The sequence below is a fragment of the Lygodium microphyllum genome, chromosome 5 (genome assembly GCF_053477565.2).
Source record: "Lygodium microphyllum isolate KBCC chromosome 5, Lygodium_microphyllum_v1.1.10, whole genome shotgun sequence".
NCBI lineage: Eukaryota > Viridiplantae > Streptophyta > Polypodiopsida > Schizaeales > Lygodiaceae > Lygodium > Lygodium microphyllum.
The window spans coordinates 76566557-76585907 of NC_141139.1; the positions used below are offsets into that span (position 1 = coordinate 76566557).

General features: G+C 41.4%; 1 protein-coding gene across 1 annotated transcript in view; it reads right to left on the reverse strand.

Moving 5' to 3' along the window:
• Positions 1-2306: 2306 nt before the first annotated feature.
• Positions 2307-19351, reverse strand: part of LOC148036011 (uncharacterized) — a 33089-nt gene continuing 16044 nt past the window's right edge. Inside the window, exons 5-8 of the mRNA XM_087678012.1 lie at positions 11222-11383; positions 11021-11085; positions 2649-2737; positions 2307-2569 (exon numbers count right to left, since the gene is read on the reverse strand). Of these exons, the coding sequence (XP_087534138.1) occupies positions 2496-2569; positions 2649-2737; positions 11021-11085; positions 11222-11383 (390 nt within the window). The 3' untranslated portion in view covers positions 2307-2495. The remainder of the gene's footprint in view (positions 2570-2648; positions 2738-11020; positions 11086-11221; positions 11384-19351) is intronic.

The following is a 19351-nucleotide window of genomic DNA, read 5'->3' on the forward strand; positions in this document are numbered from 1 at the left end:
ATACTTAAGCATATTTTTGGCTTACAATAATCTCAAACACACAACGGCATCAAAAAATGCCTTTGTAGCAAGGCAAATTATTTTCCCAAATTTTTGAAAAGAGCATTAACTTGATGAAGGTAATTCTACTTATATTGCACCTTGTTAATGAATTAAAAAAATTCATGTGGCAATTTTTTTGACATTTCTATGAGGCCCTTTGAAAAATGAAGCATTTACCTCTTTTACTATCCTTAAAAGAGTAATATTTCTTGCATTCTTAGTTTTAAGTATTTCAAGGAGATTATGATAGCCTTCCAAAAAGTGTGTGATCATTTGCTATCATGCAAGCAAGGAAGATGTGTACATATAAAAAGTGAAGCATGATCACAATAAATGCATTTTGAAAAATCCTAGCGAATTGATGTTGCAAACATCTTGTTGACTCTTGTTGGCTCCTAGTCGATGGAAAGAGCTTGGCTTTATGCATATTAAGCTTTACCATGTTGCTATGTGGATGCTAGCGATTCCTCTATCATTCGAAAGCCATCAATGGAGTTTATTCATCTTTTATTTCATTCACTTGTTGATGAGTTAAAATTGTCTAAATTTCATTGAATCCCTTGAAGGATGCACCTTTTAAAAAGTAACCATACCATATGTGATCAATACAAGGGTTATTTTTTTTGTAAAACAAGCTTTTTTTAAACTAAAATTTGAATGAAACTCATACTTGAAATTTCTAGGGCCAATAACTTAGTGTATTGTTTTTTTAACCTTCATATTTTGGAGGCTCCATTTTCTATTGAGCCTCAAGGTGTGAATTGTGTGACACATAAAAAGGGTGCATAACAATTCCAACAAATTTTGGTGGATATATGCAAAATGAAGACAATGAAGGAGAAAGGGATGCATGCAACAACATAGGGGAAATTGATGATCTTGAAATTCTAGAGGAAATTCATGATCTTGAAATTTTATGTGTTAAAGAAGCAAACATTGAAATACTTTCTTTATGTAACATTTTGCTTTGTTTTTTCAATTGTCTTCATAGAGATATTTCATATTCATTGAATGCATAGCATAATTGGAGCGATCCATTTAGAGACTGATCCCTATGATCAAGTTAGATAACGCAAAATAAAACTTTTCATGATGCACAGATTACATTAGAACCATGTTTAGAAAAGTTTTTTTTGTGCATGCATGTATAAACCTAGCTTGGTGTATAATATACGTGTGTACCATGTTATATACATGAACATACTATATACACACTTGAAGGACAAATTGCATACTTAAAGTTGGAAGTATCTTAAAGAGAAAATGAAGAAAACTTTAAAAATGAGAGATATTAAAGTACAAAGTTGTGGTTCAACATTAATTACACCAAGCTAGATTCCTTTTATTTTCATTCCCAAAAAAAGATGCTAGGCATAATTGCTAGGTCTTAGGACAATGGCAAGCATTAAGCGAAAATCATTGTGCATAGTTTACAAACACTTCAATATATCTCGGGCCTAAGACTACTACAAGTCTCCTCTTTGTTCATTGACAAGAATCAAATCCTTTCTAGCCACTTAATAAAAACTTGTGTTCAAGGATAACATAGGGATTGCACACTTCTAACAATTTATGCCCTAAGTGGTCAAGAATAATATTCTATTATTGCTCAATATTAAAGGGTGCAAGTTGGTTGATATGCACTTGAGGTACCACATGTTTGTGGAGGTTGTGCATTCATAACATTTCATCCATCCTTTGTTTGCCGATTGATGAGGGTACATACAAGGCTCATTAAACTATCTAAACATGATCCTATTTATGATGTATAATGAACATTCTTCTTGATGTTGTGGTATAGTGAACCGCGATATTCTAGTATGATAATCATTATGAAGCAATTCTTTTGTATCCAACAAGCAAATCATATTCACATGCTGGTCATTAACTTATATAGTATCACTTGTAACCTTGGTAGTTTATTTTAAAATGCATGCTAATGGCACCTCAAAAGAGGATTAGATTTGAACTCTTGAGTTATCTTGTTTTGTCCTATGCACCCTTGCGTCTTAGAGTGTGTGTACATATACGTACATATGTGTGTATGTATGTGCATGTATATGACATGTAGCAACAATATTTTAAAAGGGTTGTGACATTATGGAGCGCTCACAATTTTGGAGGGTATTCCAGATCAAATTATTTTATGTGCCACTTTAAATGTTAAAACTTTTGGACATTTTAAAGGTTTTAAACCAATCTTCTGTTTAAAAAAACAAACCGACCAAAGGTATTGGTAAGCCTTTTAAGGCAAAAGACGCAAGAAAAAGAAAACTGCCAAAGTAGACACAATCATTTCTCGTAAAGTTACAAAGTGCGTTGTAGCACAAAGAATTGTCATCAGGAAAGAATTTTGAAATCAGAAGATCGGCGGCCACGATAAAGATAAGAGAGAGCTCAGACAGGAGCAATTCGGCAGAAACATGGAGATTGCGGAGGTGCTGACAGGGTACTTAAGAAACCGCTTCACCAATGATGAGATACTCTTCATCGCCGGCCACTTCAACAGCATAAGGCGAGCCAGTCCCTGCACAATTCAGCACATCAAGGATTAGCCAACAAGGATTGATAGGTTCACATCCACACATGCTTGCTTAAATGCATACCCGGTGGGAGGAAATGTCTATGCAAGAAATCCAAGCACGCCCTGCTATTCACTTTCCTTGTAAGAAATGGGTCCAGGTTTCCCGCAACTCTGCACATCCCCACGTTTGTTCAGATGCACACACGCATTACCCTTTTTTCAATACTGTAAATGCTTACCATAAAAACCCAACATCCAATACACAGCTCAAGAAAGCTTTTCAAGAAATCAGACATGACTCATGGAGCAGAATCACTATCTATGAAGCATCGGTTCCTCTCTTACGATTTGTTTGTGAATCGATGTACCTTAACAACCCAAGAGGCGCAAATCGCACAACATGTAGTTTTGTAACCTGCACGCATTCCTATTTCCATGAACCCATTCGTCCACTGTTGGCATGGATGATAGGCGGCCGCCATTCCAGGAAAAAGCACGACTAGATTCTAGTGAAGGTTCTGAGCTCCCCTGTCCCCCTGTGCACCCCCACATCCCCACCCCCTCCGAGTGCAGCCCTGCCTAGCTCCTCCCTTGCTCTGCCCTTCACCTCTCCCTCCTCCCTCATCCACCTGCCTGCCATCTCTGCCCTCTGTCTATCCAGCAACTGTATGTCTGCCCAACCTGCCACTCACCTGCCCCGCCCGCAACCATCTCCAACTACCACTCCCACTGCCAGCCATCCATGGCTGCTACAGGCTAGTAGCATGCACTCTTGTGCCACCCCTTTTGCTATCCCCCTCCATGCAGGGCCATTGTCATGTTTCCCTGCCACTGCCTATTTGCTATAGCAGCAATCTTGTCGTCTTTCCCTGCCACTGCCTATTTTCCACAAAAAGCAATTGTCATATTTTTCCCCGGATATCCAATGGGTCCTATGCTACAGCTACTCTAGCATGAGCCGCTCCACTAGCTCCAGAACATAAACCAGTTCCCCATTACAGTCCTCTTCCCCAACTTAAATTTGGCATACCTACCATTCCCTAATGAAAAACTTCTGCCGATTTGGCAACATGTTGCATGCTTCCTTTTCACAAATAGACCTCCACAAGGTTCCCTTTACCAAGAGGGAGACTTCACAAGACGTAACAAATACATGTCACTTGGTAGTTGAGCCAGTGTTGTCATTAGTTTGATCGCAACTCAAACATGACTGTCTGAGCTTTGGGTGGAAGGCTGCCCAAAAGAAGATGCCATCCAAAACCAAACCATGCCAACGAAGCCAAAGACTTCACACTAGTTTGGAGGTATCGGCCGACATACACCCTTTGCCCAATGCCCTAGATGCTTTGGGGTGGGACGCCTGGGGGTAAAATAAACATAACTAAAAAGGGCATATTTCTCATGGGTCACTTTCGGGCCAAAGATGGGATGTTGAGCTAAAATTACATTAGCCTGACCTAAACAGCCCCAAAATGCCCTTAATTAATGAAGAAATATTATTATCTTAAAAAGAAACACAATTCTAGAGAGTTACTATGTCCCACATACAAAACGCTAATTTGGATGCCCCAAACTTTTTATTAATAGATATACCCCAACACTCTCTCTCAATCTCGTTTTTGCAAGTTTTAGGAGCCATATCTCTGTTATCTACACTTGGTTTGCAAAGGACATTGCGGCCAGAGCTTCCCATTGTTATCTGCTACCATCTGGCCCCTAATTCAAGTCTCTGACCCCACCTGTGAGCTATCTCCTATAGTCTTGAGTTGTCGCTTGGTACCTTGGAGTTGTCGCCTACTGTCTAATGCTTGCGTTTGTTGCCGATGTCATCACTTGGACCTATCGCCATCAATCAGACACTATCGCCATTATCCAAAATCTGCATTTGCTAAGTTTCTCTCTTCTCTAGTTGTTGCCTACTACACTTCAGTCGTCTCCAACTATTGCCCAGTTTTTCTCTCTCCTCAAGTACTTGCAGTTTTTGTATTTCTCTCTCCTCACATCCTCTCTACATCAGATCCAACCTCTCTGGCTACATTTGATGTTGTTGGACACATGGAGGCTGCCTTGCTGCATTTTAGTATCCCTTCGAAGTACAACACACTCTCCAACTCATAACCTCTGCCTTGATCCTAGAGATATGAGAATTCGAGTTTTAGTATTTATTGGATAGTGTGTCTGTTGTATGAGCACTATATATTCAGTAGTCATTCACTTCATTCTTCATTGTATTCATTCTCTCTGAGTTACCGTACCCCTAATTCTGTTCAGTGTTATCAGTTTGTGCTTTGTCGTACGATTGGGTTTGTGTTTTGTGCATTTAGAGCATTTCTTCACACAGAGGAGGCTATACAAGCTCCATTCCCCTTCCAATGTGCAAGGTCCTTCAAAGCAATTGTTCATTGTTGCACCCATTCTTGATTGTGCACCACCTATCCCACAAGTTCCATCCCATCCCCCACCATCTCCCTCTAGTGGTTCTCACGTAACCCCCATCCCTTTCAGAGGGGGACAATAGCGGTGATGCAGCTATGGATTCCCTGACCCTTGCGTTTCAGAAGGGGATTTCCATGATTGTAAGGAGTTTCATCGACAAACAACATCAGCAAACTTCATCAATATTAGCACTTCTTCTGCCACCCTTGGATTCATTCCATCTCCTTTGGCCTTTCACCACATCCAAAACATTAGAAGCTCTAACATTTTGTCCATCTCTCATGTCATGTGTTTTGACAAAGGGCAACTTTATTTAGAGCAGGTATTAAGCCAGTTTTAGTGTGTTCACACTAACCGAGTTATTTTCCAGCCCTTTGCATTTCTTTTTCAATGGTTGGAGGGTTCATTTACATTCAATTTAGGAGATGACCAGCATTTATGATGGCAATAGGATTTCTTGCATTAGTTTATGCAGGTTTTCTGGCATCTGATGCATGGCATGGCAGCAGCCAGCTAGATTTTGGGGACAGCCATTCTTCATTTGGCTGGTCATTATCTTCTGCAAGTTTTCAGCACACTTTGACATTCAAGCCTCTCAAGGATGGAGTCCCCCTCTTGGCTAATAAAAGGTATTAGCTTAGTGCGGGTGTACCTGAGGTCGAAAGGGATTGGGAATAGGTTTCCATGATTACCCCAAGCCTTGGAGCAACACACCTTGTCCACATAGCCTAGGTGTTTCCTATCCATTATAGCATTGCAAGCGTTCCATTGATGCACTAGACTAGAGTAGGCAAGTTGAGGATCAAGGCTCTAGATCAATGACTAGTTTCCATTAGCATTGGGACTTGAGCACTTATTGCACAATGTTTGACCAAGTTTTGAAGTTCGACCTATTGAAACAAGTCTCATCACTTAAGGCCTTTGCCATCGTTACAATTGGAGTAAAAGGGTAGGATACACTGGGTAGAGAAAGGAAGTCAAGTGCACTTCAAGATTTGCCCCAAAGTACCCACCATGCAAAGGTGAGGTGTGCACAATGGATCAAATGTTAGTGTAAACACATTGACTCTATGGGAACCATCAAGGTACCTGTAACCTGAGGGTAAGACTCAAAAGGATGGCACACCATTAGCACAAGATGGATATCCTTGTGTTTGAGTGGCAAGGATCAACGTATGCAATGCAAGAGGGGGAAGCCCATCACATAAAGGGTACTCACTTGTGAGTAGATGAGAGGTGCAAAGTCCCCACATGATATTGCTAACAATAAGGCACTATGATGCAAAGTGGTACTCACTTGATTGGAAGAAGAAAAAGTTGTCATAAGACCTGGAAGGAATCCAAGCTAGCTTGATTGAACGAAAATGAGGCTAGCGAAGCTTCTGCAAAGGTAGGATCTAAGCCTAATCTACTAAAGGAAGATGAAGTAAAGCCTAAATGCAAGCTAGATGTAGGTGGATGGCCACGATTAAAGAATGCAATGCACCAAAACAATGCTCATATGAAACAAAAGGTAAACTACTAGAGTACCAAGTATACATTGTTAAGAAACCATATCATTCAGTACATTTCCCCCTCCTCCATTCCTATTTTGGTTTCCATTTGCACACCTAAAAAGGCTTTCTAGGCGCCTTTCGAGAGAGTCAAGACGCACCCGAGAGACTTCAATGGGCAATACTCTCGACAATCTATGCCTATATATATGGCACTGACTTCATTCATTCCACCCATCCCACATTCATTCCTTCCGACATTCTGTCACTCTCTTCCTCTTTGTTGCTGCTCACACTACACCCACACGATATTGCAATTCATGGTCTACATCTCTCCCTGCACCAAGCACTCTATCTTCCATTTCTTCTAGGCTGCCTTTTGGGCTGCCGATTCTCTTCCTCCATTTGGTGACCATCTCCACCATCTGGCATCATATTGTACCTGTGTTTTTTGCCGCAAATTCTCTTCCCCCATCTAGCAACCACCATCTCCATTTGGCATCAACAAGCACCTACGTTTTTGTTGCCAAATCACCTCTCTCTAGCTAGCGACAGTGCTCTCCACCTGACATCAACCTCTCAGGCTATGTTTCACAATCTAACACCTCCTTGGCATCGCCAACAATTTTGACAAGCACCTCCTGCCTCAAACACCTACGTTTTTGCACTTCTTGCTTCATCAAGGGCTCGATTTCCTCATCTAGCAAGCCATCCTATTGATCCTCATCTTCTAGAGTACACGTTTGTGGCTGGTGATCTTTTTCAATTTCCTCAACTCCAATGGCATCTAAGGACTGTATTCCACTCCCTCGACATTTTTCCTTCACCTTCAACATACATCTTCAACATGAACTACCAAGAGAACTACATTTCTCTCCCTTCACTGTGCAGATTCCCTATAGGTGTTGCTGCCTGATTGGATAGGATAGTGGAGTCATTTTTAAAGCTTTGGCTCTACTATATCAGCTTTGTTCACTTAGCATGATTCAATGCTTCATTTTCTCAGCTTCTATTCTCTCTTAGTCTTTGCCATACACACAATGTTTCCCCCTGCAAACCCTATCATCCTCTAGTTTGCTTTCACAACAAACATTTCTTGTTGTACATTTCTAAGTTCTTCTACTTCTAAAGCCTCCTCTATAGTTACTAGTATTGGTCTTAGTCTCCAAAGTAACGTATAGTTAGTTCATGCATAACAAAAGGAATGAAAAAGAAAGGCATTGGCTCATATTAACGAAAAGGATTATAGAAACCTATCACCAAGCTTGACTAAGATGAGGCACTCCATGCGAGCTGTCCTGAAAGTGGTTTATTCTTCCTCAACTAAGAGGTGGCTATCCTCGCCATCTCATTTCAACTTTCCACAACTCATATGGGCCTCCCTCTAGTGTGATTTCAAGCAAGTCAATAGTAGCTTATGTCAAAGTATATGAACGAATATGTTTCAGGTAGTGTTGGTGTTAGCACTGTAGATTTTATGGGTATTAAATTTTTTATCATGCTCTATATTAGGCACCTTTCTGACCAATTGGACAGCCCACTTAGGACTAGGTCATTTATCTTGGGTCTCATTTTGGGACATGTATATACTTTACTCCTCCTCCACTCTCTTGTTGTATCAGATCACATCCACTTTGTAAAGAAAAATACCCTAACACAAAAACATGAACAAAAACCGTATGACAAAGCACAAACTGATAAAAAGAACACAATTAGGGTTAGGGTTAGAGTAACTCAGAGACAATGAACACAGTGAATAAATGAAATGATATGACTACTAATAATACGATGCTCATGTAGCAAACACACTATGCAGTGAATGAATACTGAACCTCGAACTCTTATATCTCTAGGATCAGGGCAAGGGTAATGAGCTGGAGTGTGTCGTACTCCGAACAAATCCCGAATTGCAACAAGGCAACCTCCGGATGTTGAACACTAGCAAACGCAGCAATGAAAAGCTGGGTCTGATACAAACAGCAATGAGGAGAGAGAAAGACCAAAAAACAGAGCCTATAGGAGAGAGATTGAAAACGCAGGCAGGATAGCCTGCAGGAGAGAGAAAGACTAAAAACGGAACCTGCAGGAGAGAGAGAGAGAGAGAGAGAGAAAGACTAAAAACGCAAGCAGGACAGCAGCAATCAGCGTGTGGAGGGTTAGAAATAGGCGCCAGACTGTAGGGAATAGTGATGGACAGCAAGGGCTGAGATATCCTCCGTGACCAGGGTGTGGGCAGCAAGCTGGTAACACCTGAGACCTGCAAAAAAGAGATTGTGAAAGAGTGGAGGGCTGGCTGCCAATTTATAGAAAATTAGGGTTCTAGATCCTCTCCTAAACTTTCTCGATCCGCTCCTTGTTTTAGAGCTTTGGCTAAAATAAGCCTAAAATAAGCATGTTTTGGGGCTGTTTAAGTGGCTAAGTGCATTTCTTAGCACAACACACTTGGAGAGAGAATGGAGACTGGAGGTACTAATAGTCTTACAACACGTGCCTTCACATGTGTGGTTTGACAAGTTCATCTCATGTATTGTGTAATTGATTCTATTGCCCATACATTCATTACTTGAGTTCTCGTGTTCTCTCTTTCACAGTTTATTCTTCTCAGTGTTCAGAAGCAATGATTCTTCCACTTCTGTTGCCCATTCTCACATGGTATCAAACAGTCAATGTTGCTGGTTTCTGGCTTTGTGCTGCTGTTCTTGCTGGAAAGATATTCTCCAAGCTGGTCTACTGCTCAGAAGGCTGTCAATGATTGTGTTTATGCTGCTGACACCCCCTGCCTGGACGTGCTGTTTCCAGCTCATATCCTGCGTTTTATGGCTATGTACCCTGCATTTTATGGCTGTATACCCTGCTACAGTTGACTACTTCAGCTTCACAGCCCTAAACTCTATGTTTTCTGTTGGGCAATCTACTGCCCAAGCTGTATATTCTGCACTTTCATCATCATTTAAGCTCCAGTTGGTTTGTGAGGCCTTTGTATGCAGTCACTCACCTGTTAACCAGCCATCAAACTGTTGTGTTTTTCTCCTAAGACTCCTGCTGAGATGCTGGCATCATCTGCTTTTGCTTTGTTGCCCAGTTGCCTCCACTTTAATTTACATGGCAAATGTGTTCATGGCAGCTGTTGCTTACCATCAAACTGTTGTGTTTTTCTCCTAGACTCCTGTTGACATGCTGACATCATCTGCTTTTGCTTTGTTGACCAGTCACCTCCACTTTAACTCACGTGGCAAATGTGTTCTTGGCAGCTGTTGTTTACCTGATTCGTTTTCTTTGGAGAGAGTTCATCTGTGCCGGTTGACATGTTCATGCACTACAGTTTCTTCATTGATTGATCTCTTTCTATGTGCTTAATTTGATTGTGATTGAACTGTTGAACCTTTTTGATTATTCAAGCTGGTTGACCACGAGTACTGCAGGTGTCTCTGGCTCTCTCTACTCTCCAACATCATCTTGCATATCACCAATTTTCTTTCTAACTTTCTCTGAGTGGCTTGAGATTTCCTCACATAGCCTAACCTTGATTTTCTGAGGCCCCCTCCAATGCTTATCTTTGAATGGAGCAAGGATGTCCCTGTCTTCTAGTAGTGCAATGGTGTTCCTCACTTATACTTGGGCTAGAGGGATGATTGTGAGAGGGCAGAGGTGCCATACATTCATATGATGCAGTGGACCCTGAAAGAGGCTTTCTACATGCATTGACATTGTTTGGTGATTCAGATCCCGGAGTAGGTTTGACTTTCAAGTCCATGATGGGACGTTTTGACAGCAGGCAGTGTTTGCTCCTAGTCCATTCCCACATAGGGACACACTTTAGTGGTCTGGCTAAAGGAGGGGAATCCATGGTCACCATGTACTTCCCGCCCAGTTATTTGTGACAAACATAGAGACCCAACTATTTCCATTTTCTATGATCAAGGTTCGAGTATGATCAGCTCCAAATGTGCAAGATGGGGCATCTCTGCTGAGTGGAGCCAAGCTGGCTAGCATCATCTCACGGGACTCCTGTTGGCAGTTCTAAGCTCAGGACACTACCTCACCCTATGTACTCAGGTGTGTGACACTATCTTCGATGGGCTGGTGGATCTGCTTGCACCAAAGTGAATGAACTTTAGTAAATCTTGATTAACAAATTAAAGCAGAAAACTTAAGGCACCATCTGTCGAGAGGGCCATACAATAGGGGAGAATATTTGAGACCTGAGTGGAGTGTGAGGAGTTCAGGCTGAATATGTTTGGAAGACCAAGTTCAAAGCTGATAAAGCATTGGACAAAGCATGCAAGCCTTGTAACCAAAGGTTAGGCTTAAAGGAAGAAGCCTTTCCTCGTAGTGCTACAAAATCACAAACCTGCAACTGATTCAAGGTACTTTCTATCCATTCACAGCATAGCAGACACGGAGAGAAACTGTGCAGTTACCAATTGACCAAATCCTTGATAGATTCTTTGGATTCATTTTTAAGGCCTTGTTAAGGAGATTGAACGTAAATATGTGAGTAAATTCTATGAAGCATGAAACATACCCCATCTTCTTCATGATATTTGGAAAAAGCATTGTAAAATCTGATTGATCTTGATGAGATGTCTCCTGTAATAGACATATTGTAACAAGACACAGCCCAAATAGACCATAGTTAGGCAAGCTATCTACCATCCACAAAAGTCAAAGCACAATACATGCACTTCTGTAAGGTGTCATATGGAAAAAGAGCTAACATGGTTACCTTGATTGTTTTGAGTTCTGTTACCAATGTTCTGCCATCATCAGTTGCTTCTTCTCTTGCCTTCACGAACATTGCACGTAACTCACGCAAGGCTTTCCAATTGAAGTTTTGTGTGTTCAATAGCAAGACGGGAATTTTTCCCGCCAGCTTTTCAATCTCCGTCTATAAAAAATCAAATACATTAAGAATCCCAAGATTGACTCAAGTGTTGAGCTATAGACATGAAGTGCATAACAGACAAAATAGCACAACACATTTCTTCCAGCAAAAAGGTCCCATTAGTTGAACAGGCAATGGGATCCATCAAATAAAGCACAAGAACAAAATACAATACTAACACAGCTCTCATGTGACCAGCAGCTCGGGCCTCAATCTCCACAAATATGAAGGATATGAGTGAGAGGAAAAAGCAATCAATAAAGCAGGTCGGACCTATACAGGTCAGCCAGCCACAAAAAGATGCCACCCAGGCTGTGAAATGCACTGCCCATCAGCAACCATGTGCCACCCAGCTAGCCACCCATGCGGTTGGAATGTGCCTCCCCAAACCATGATATGTACGTGACATTAACAGAATGCTCACCAAATTTGGATTGCAGACTTGAGATGAAACAACTTCCTTTTGATACATAAAGAAGCCTAGAAACAGTATGCAACCACAATGAATTTCCCCCTTAGTCATCCCCCAGCCCTCCTGCTCCACACACACAAAACCCTACAAGAGAGAAAAGGAGTAGACACAAACTGCTAATGTTTTGCCACCCTGAAAGCCAAAGCGTTACTAAATGCATGTTAAATTCTCTAGCCACTGGAACTGCAGATACTATGATTGCAGAACAACTGGGAAAAGCAGGAAGCCTAAATTAACAGAAAAGAGAGTACTTATTCTAATACTGAGATTGTTGAACTTATGAAATCAAACTGGCCCAATGCCACTTCTTACAATGATCTGTTCATGAACCTGCAATATTGAATGGAACACTTCCAATCCACTGGAAATGTGGAATCTAATGTAGCAATTGCTGAATTTGGAACACAAGCATGGTAGGGCTACAGTGGCCTTACATCTCTGGAACTAGAACACAATAGGTTGATGAATTGAGAAGTTTTTGACTAGTTGCTAACAATCTAGCTCAGTTCTGCTTAGTCAGAGGCATGCAGCCTAGTAGCAGGGACACTCGTGCTTTCCAGATCAGATGCTAGATGGCATGCGCTTCAGTTAATGGCATGAAGCCTTTCAATAGACTAAGAAAATTTCATTCTACATGTCACAAGATGGAGTGTGTATTCCTCAAATAAAGCCTTAGCACATTATTTGCATCAAAATCTGAAATAGAAACAAAGTGGCCCAATAGGCCTACACAGACACCAGACTAGTCACACGACAACCAACTGCTGTACAGCTCCCTTGCAAGTGAAAGTAAGATGGAGCACATGAGCTCCAACCATGGCATTGCACAATCCCTTGAGCATCTACATCAAGAGTCTAATAATTAATCTATGTACAATGAATGAACGAGATGTAAAATGGATGGGTGATGGCCAATACGCATGAATAATTGGGCGTCCTATACAAGGGATGAAAATGGGACACTACTTGTGACTCAATGGACAAGCAGACATAAAATAGTCCCACCATAGAAGACGCTCAGCTCAAAATATGGGTGAAGGAATCGATTAGGCACGGAGATCGAGGCAGACAATCATTATGCGCAGTGAGAGAGACAGGGAGAGTGCGAGAGAGCAGTGTATAGAGTGAACACGTTTTTCAATACAATGACGAGTGTACCACTTTAGGTTTTAGATAGATATATGTATGAAAGTACAATGTGCTAAGGGTGTATTCACACCCGTGCACATATAAAAGGCACGATGGCCCTTTATTCCCAACAACCTCCCACCTAAAGGCAATGTGCCTTAAGAGGAGAAAAGAATCAGCTAAGTCTAAGTATGTACAAAGCTGAAATAAATATATCTATCCAACTCCCATCATCTGTCGGCAATGAGCAAACCGCTCTGCTCGAAGACCCTTCGTGAGAAGGTCTACAAGATTATCATCTATATGCACTTTGACAAGCTCAATGCTCTTGCTCTCAAGTACATCTCTAATGAAGTGATACTTCACTTGTATATGCTTTGTCTTTGCATGAAAGACAGGATTCCATGCTAGCATGATAGCACTTTGACTATCACAATGGAGAACAGGTAACTCCGTGATGCCAAGCTCTCCCACCAGACGTGAAAGCCATAAAGCCTCCTTACATGCCTCAGTGGCAGCTACATACTCTACCTCTATAGTAGACAATGCAACACACTTTTGTAGCCTGGAGATCCAAGAGACCGCTCCTCCTATGAAAGTAAACACATACCCAGAAGTGGACTTCCTGCAGTCCACATGACCAGCATAGTCTGCATCCATAAAGCCAACAACAGATGCTTTCTGCTTTCCAAAGCAGATGCACAACTCCTTTGTGACTTTGAGGTATCTCATAATACCTTTCACTGCATCCCAATGCTTCTTGCCAGGGATTGCCATGTATCTGCTAACCACTGCCAATGCAAAAGCAATGTCAGGACATGTAGCAACCATAGCATACATCAAACTGCCAACAGCTGAAGCATATGGTATCTTGGCCATTTCAGCCTTCTCATCATCAGATGCAGGGCTGTCCTCTGCACTGAGTTTCAAATATGGAGGCAATGAAACCCCAATTGTTTTCCCCCCCTCCATATTGAAACGCTGCAAAACTTTGGAGATACACTCCTGCTGAGATAGATAGAGTAAACCTTTAGATCTATCTCTGAGTATTCGCATGCCAAGAATGTGATTTGCATCACCCAGATCCTTCATGTCAAAGCTGCCATGAAGACTTTGCTTCAATGAATCCAAGGCATGAGTATCCCTGCAGCAATCAGCATGTCATCAACATACAAAACCAAGATAATCACGCTGCCATCTGCTGCCTTCTTGGTGTACAAGCAGTGATCCACTTGACTTCTATGAAAGCCTAGGGACTGCATGAATGTATCAAACTTATGATACCATTCTCTTGGTGCTTGTTTCAGCCCATACAAACTCCTTTTGAGTTTACATACCATTTGTTCTTTCCCTTGTTCAGCAAACCCTTCATGCTGCTAAATATATATGTCTTCATGCAGATCACCATGTAAAAACGCAGTCTTTACATCCATCTGTATGAGCTCCATATCCTCAACTGCAACCAAGCCCAAAATGGTTCTCAATGTAGTCATCTTGACTACAGGAGAAAAAATCTCATCAAAGTCAATTCCATGCTCCTGTTTGTACCCCTTTGCAACCAATCTTACTTTGTACTTTGGTGAGGAACCAGAAGTGTGTAAACGCCCCGAACAACGTAGTATGCTTAACAATGATGATATTTGCTTGTTTTTGAGATTTAATATAAAAGAGAATGAACACTTAAAGCTGAAAATGAAAAGTACTCACAAAATTACAGCCATGAAAATGTAAAAGTAATGGAGACAAGATTGAGGGTTGAAGATGGGCAATCCCTCCCCCCCCCGGAAGGAATGTATTTCTGCTCAACCCAAGTCCCTTAGGGAAGAGCTCAGTTACAATCAACCTGAGAGTGAGGAGAAGTAATTCTCACTCTCACAAGATCATGCAAAGATGTGCAAACACACATGCGTTATCTATAATGCAATGATAAGAACTGATTTCTTTACAGTATGAGAGAAGAAAGAGGGGAAATCAACCTTTCTCCATCGTTGATCAGCAGTACATGGATAGGGCTTGCTTCTTGTTGATAAAATGGAAGAAAGAGCTCGAGAAAAAGGTGCTGTAATGAATTTATAGGCTTGCTGTCCTGTAAAACAGCAGTGATAGAAGAGGGAATATGGAGGAATTTGATAATGGAGAAGTGGGGAATGATGATGAAGATGGATGGGGCCAGTTTCTGGCTATCTATGGGTGTTGTACATGAGTTTACAGCAAAGAAAAATGATGCTGAATGAAGAAAAACGAGCTCTTATTTATAGGAGAGAGAAGAGCTAGTACAAAAGGGGAAAGTGGAGTAGCACAAGACAAGTGTCCAGCCACATGTCATGAGATGTGACAAGTGGTGGGATACTTGGAAACTTGTGTGACAAGTGTCTTGACACTTGTCTCTTTTCTATGGCCTTCCTTTTTGGGCTGAATACTGTCAAGAATAGAAACAACTAAATTTAGTAAGCACAGTCAGAGTACAAAATTTACTATTTTTAGAATGACATCCCTATTTTTTAGGACTAGCATTTTTAGGCTAATTCGAGGCTCCTAAAATTTAGGGACCTCCTAAAATTTAGGGACCCCCCAATATGGGTGGTCATATGAAAGCTTTTTCCGTGTACATCGCAAAAATAGTATCAGAATCTTCATGTGACTTTCCTATGCAAAGAAATATGCATTTCAAGCTTTCAGCCCACACATGCACATTGTACAAGCATTTCATGATCATGCCATCTTGTTGATTGTAACTGTCTGTTCTGGCGAATCTAGCCCACACTTCAAGGCATCAATCCTTTCTGTGTGCAAGTCTAACCCTGATATGCGTGAGTTTTGGTCACAGGCACCCAATCGGGCTATATAGATGAAAGTGTGAACTATCTTTTCTCTAACACACTGCGTGGGTCCACCATAACCTGTGACCACTCATCAGCGGCCAGGCTCCAATGCACTTTTCTTTATATCTAATTAGTGCAAAGGAAACAAATTAATAAATCATTATATAGACAAATTAATGAAAAAGGATACAAATTCTGTTTCTATAGAGTTGTGACAAAGTGACCTTCATTTTGTAAACCCGTTTGCATGGAAGGGTTTTCTGCCCTTTAGGCAACTGCACCAAGTCCCAAGTGCCATTTTTTCCAAGAGATTCCATCTCTGACAGCATGGCTTTATACCATTTCTTGTTGTCCTGTCTATCCATTGCTTCCTTGAAGCAAGACGGTTCACCACAGTCTGTCAACATGACATACTCAGCCACATTAATTGCACCATGAACAAATCTGTCAAGTTGTCTAGTAGCCCTAGACGATCTCCTAAGCCAATGGTCATTGTTTGCTGGCTGTTCCTGCAAATTCCCATTTTCAGCATGCTGTCCTGGCATTTCAGCCTGCAAATCAGCATTAACAGCTTGCTGTCCTGGCTGTTCCTGCACATGTAATGGCTCATTTTCATGGGCAATAGCTGCTTGACCATTTCCTACATTTAGAGGTTCATTTACAGCAGGTATTTGCTGCTGTACAGCATGCACATTTTGCTGTCCAAAAGGTATTTCTTCCCGGAATAAGACCCTACGGACCTCCTCAGTCTTTTCGGGTTGTTTGTGCATGCGATCTTCCTGGAAGATAACATCATTGCTGCATACTATTTTCCTTTTCTCGGGATCCCACAATTTATATCCTATTTCACCCTCGTCACCATATCCTAGGAAAATGCATTTACAGGACTTTGGCTCAAGTTTGCTGTGTTTTTTCTTTACAAATGTGCGTAAAAGCCTCGCAGCCAAACACTTTCAAATGAGCATATGAAGGTGGCTTGCCCGACCATGCTTCTTGGGGAACTCCTCCCCCCAAAGACCTGTTTGGTGACCGATTAATCAAGTGAACGGCTGTCGTAACAGCCTTTGCCCAAAAACCATGGGGTAATGCAGCATGAGACAGCATCGTACGGACCTTATCCTATATGGTCCGATTCATACGCTCTGCAACTCCATTTTGGGGTGAATTATGAGGGGCAGTGAGCTCCCTCTTTATCCCTTTGCTATCACAAAATGCCTGAAAGGCTTTGGACACATATTCCCCACCATTGTCAAAGCGAAAACACTTAAGTGTCTTATCTGTCTGATTTTCAGCCAATGTAAAGAATTTTTTAAAGTTGTCAAGCACTTCATTCTTGCTACGAATAGGATAACCCATACTTTCCATGTAGCATCATCGACAAAGGTGACAAAATATTTCTTTCCCCCTAAAGATAATCCTAGCATTTGATATACATCCGAATGTAACAACTCTAGAGGAGAAGATTTGAAAGAAAGAGACTTTTTGTGAGAAGTCTGTGCATGTTTGCCATAAATACAATGATCACAGTGCTCAAAATCAGCATAACGAAGACAAGGTAAGTAACCCAAACGAGAAAGCACTTTCATTCCTGTTTGACTCATGTGTCCCAACCGGCCATGCCACAAAGAAACACTTGGCTGCTCAGTCACGGCAACAACATGGTCACGCACACTGGATACATGAAGTGGATATAGCGTATCACTCTTGCAACCTCTGGCAATAACCCTAGATCCCTTACAGATCTTCCATTTTCCATCACCAAAGGTGGTATGAAAACCATCATCATCTAGCTGCCCTATGCTGATCAAGCTCTTCTTGAGCTGAGGTACATGCTGTACATGCTGTACATGCTGAAGTGTAAAGACAGAGCCATGCTGAAACTGTAACTGCACACTACCAATACCTGCAATCTCACATGCATAGTTGTCCCCAAGATGGACAACACCATGTCGACCCCCTATATATGCGGAAAACCACTCATGATGAGGGGTGACATGAAAAGAAGCACCCGAATCAAGAATCCAGGTATGCATATCATCATCTGTATCTGCAAGTAGAGCATGTGTACCAAAATGTGAAGAGACAAAGAGTACATCACTCCCACTGTCACTGTCATGAGTGACTACATTCACCTCTTCAATTTTTACACTGCTTTTCTTAGGCTGATTGTCCTTCTTCTCTTCTTTGCAATCATCTGTCTTCTTGCCTTTTCCTTTCTCTTTCTTCCATTTGTAGCAGTCACGTTTAAAGTGACCCTTCTTGCCACAATGATGGCATTCAACATCTTTGCCACGTGATTTACTGCGTCCCTTGCCATGATATTTGCCCTTTTGCTATGATCTGCCCCTAGTATGCAAAGCACTCGAAGACTTGTTGGATGCATTGTTCTGCCGATTCATCTCTTCCATAAGTAGAGCACTCTCTACATCAGCATACAAAAGGATCACATTAGAATTGCTCATAGCAATCTTGAATGTATCCCAACTCTCTGGTAGAGTGCAAAGCAAGAAAGTAGCCTTAAATTCCTCATCAATCATAAATTTCAAGGCAACCAGCTAGCTGAAAATGGAGTTAAACTCACTCAAGTGAGTAGACATTGCTGTACCTTCTTTCATACGCAAATCCATAAGCTTTTTCAGCCAATACACTTTACTTGCAGCGATCTTTTGTGCATACAGTTCTTCCAATCTAGTCCATATAGCATATGCAGAATCCAAACCTTCAATGTTGAAGAGCAAGGCATCAGAAATCGATAGCTCTATGGTTAAGCGTGTAAGCTCATTCAACTCATCCCAATCATCCTAATCCATGTCCACAAGCTTTGCCCCTTTAGTTTTGATCGGCTTTGCATGCTTCTTTTGTAACAAGATATTGTAGCACTGTTTTTGCCACACTGCAAAATTATGTGCGCCTTCAAGCTTCTTTATATGCATCAAATTACTGCTGTCATTGCTGCCAGCCATGGTTTTCAGCTCAAAAGTGACCAAAAAACCAGTAAATGCAGGCCCAAATTGTCACCCAAGTGACCAAGGTACAAACAAGTACCAATCAGCAATAAATGACCATGCAGAAGTACAGATTTCAGATCTGTAATTCAGTTTTCATAAGCACCAAACCAAGTGCTACAGCATTATCCAACTGATTACAGCTGTTCCAAAAGGCATGTGCATCACTTTACATGAGAAATCCCAAAATTTCAGCTGCAATTTCTGTTGTACGTGTACCCACAGGCATAAAATTTGACACCAACAGTCAAAAGCCCCAAAATTTTGTGCTTAAAAGTGTCAAACACACATCTGCATTTCCTCTATCATGCATAGGGCTGTCCAATTTTGCCAAAGTGAAGCAATTTCAGCAAAACCCCCAAATTTCACCAAGTATTGATGTCCAAATTGCGCAGAATTCAACCTGCATATACATAAGATGACCAAATGCTGCACAAATTTTGCCCAAATCGCAAAAGCCCCAAATTGCACGGGATCCAATGTGCCTCAATGTCGAGAAATTGGGTCAATTTCAGCCCGATTTGTGCATGTACATGAAAAGCCC